The following is a 1,692-nucleotide window of genomic DNA, read 5'->3' as shown; positions in this document are numbered from 1 at the left end:
GATAGAAACGTTGTCCTTCCTCATTTCGTACTCGCAAATTTAAACGTAGTTACGTAGTTACATTAAACCATAAACTTCCTTTAAGGGATCATCGGGATAACGGTGGGAACTCTGGAAAACTTCTCTAGTGTAGCATACAAGGAAAGGGAACTTCAAAGCAGTACATTTCAATAAAATCCTGCTTTAGTTAGGTACCTGCCTGATGATAAAACAGTCGGGCCTTTCAAAGGATAAAACGGACGATTGAAAAATGTAAGGTCCTTAATAAGGATGATTTGAATTAAAATAATTAATTTTGGCTCAAAAATGCAAAGGATAATATATGCAAAAAAATAAGTAAATTATATAAAAAAAAATTGACCTCTTCAATTTAGCTCATTTAATGAGAATCCTTTTGTTGTTTAAAAATCCTAGAAAACTTTACGCAAACTAAATTTCTGTTCAGTTCTCGTTAAACTTTAATCATTCATCGTAGTAGTTCTGTAAAGCGAAAATTATTTTCCGAGTTGTTTGAATTTTCTCTGGAGTTATTTTTCCTTATTAATAGCGAACGAGTTGTCTGCCGTTCTTATCTGGAGACCTTTCCACCTTGTTTGTTGCCCTACAACTTCTTTCAAATTAATGATGCCACTAACAGATCACCGTTTGTTTTCCAGTCTTATTCGGTTGTTTTTTTTTGTTTTTTTAACAAAAACCAAAAGAACGATATTTACTTATGCAATTGTTTCATCTGTTATTATGCAGAAAGAAAGTCAATATAATAATTAAAGATAGGTAGGTATGTTGCGTTAAAAAGGATTACAAAGAGGCGCAGGCGTGCGAGCTTTCTAAGCTCGAGCAACTGATGCTTGAAACAGGATCGTAGCGGGCGTCGCGTCGCGTTCTCCCGATTCGAAATTGTTACTCTGTAGTCCTGTAGTGGCAGGTTCGCCTCGTGTATGCCGCGCTTCCTGGAGCGAGCAGGTTGCGTTCGTTAGCGATAATTGCGCTCAGTACGTTGCGTGACCACCTCATGAGCACTTCTTACCCGCGAATGTTTTCATAGCCAACTCGCGGAGTGTCTTGTGTGAGTGTTTTTTTTTTTGGTTTCGTCGAGTGGCCGAGAAAATGAGGAAGTCGTACTCGGTGCTTTGCCACTTCGTCCTGATCTTTTTCAAAGGTAAGAGGGAGATGCAAATGAGTTCGAGGAACAAGTTGACGGAAACTTTTTAACGAGTTGTCGTCAGGATTTATGTCGGTTTTCCTTTTATTTTTTTGCTTCGACGGTGCTAAACGCGCAAAGTTCTGAAACATCCACAAAAGGGGAGAGACGACGACGGAAGGATTAAAAATTTTGTAGGAGCCTGCCTTTCGATTCCTAAGTAAATCCTAAAAGAGGCGTGTCGCATTAAAGGAAACTTTTTAATCCATTAAACTTTGTCCTTGTTATCTTGATTAATAATATCTATCTAAGGAAAGTTTCAAAAAATTTGTTAATTTGTAATTTTGAGTCTGAGGAAAAACTTACTTTATTACGAAATTCTTATCATATTTCTTATCACAACTTTTTAAAATTTCTTATAAAATTTTTACTGGAATTCCAATAAATTTTGACAGTTTTTATTACAATATCCAGGATTACGTGCTAATACTAAACCAAAAAAAATTCAATGTATAGATACTTACTTTATCATAAAAAAAACTGAAAATTCA

The 1,692-nt window shown here is 35.7% G+C and overlaps 1 protein-coding gene across 1 annotated transcript in view; it reads left to right on the top strand.

The window, feature by feature from the left end:
• Nucleotides 1-926: 926 nt before the first annotated feature.
• Nucleotides 927-1,692, top strand: part of LOC108741699 — a 32,081-nt gene continuing 31,315 nt past the window's right edge. Inside the window, exon 1 of the mRNA XM_018476590.1 lies at nucleotides 927-1,159. Coding sequence (XP_018332092.1) covers nucleotides 1,108-1,159 — 52 coding nt within the window. The 5' untranslated portion in view covers nucleotides 927-1,107. The remainder of the gene's footprint in view (nucleotides 1,160-1,692) is intronic.

The sequence above is a fragment of the Agrilus planipennis genome, unplaced genomic scaffold (genome assembly GCF_000699045.2).
Source record: "Agrilus planipennis isolate EAB-ADULT unplaced genomic scaffold, Apla_2.0 scaffold235, whole genome shotgun sequence".
NCBI lineage: Eukaryota > Metazoa > Arthropoda > Insecta > Coleoptera > Buprestidae > Agrilus > Agrilus planipennis.
The sequence above is the reverse complement of the archived record's forward strand: the minus strand, read 5'-3'. Positions and strand labels throughout refer to the sequence as shown.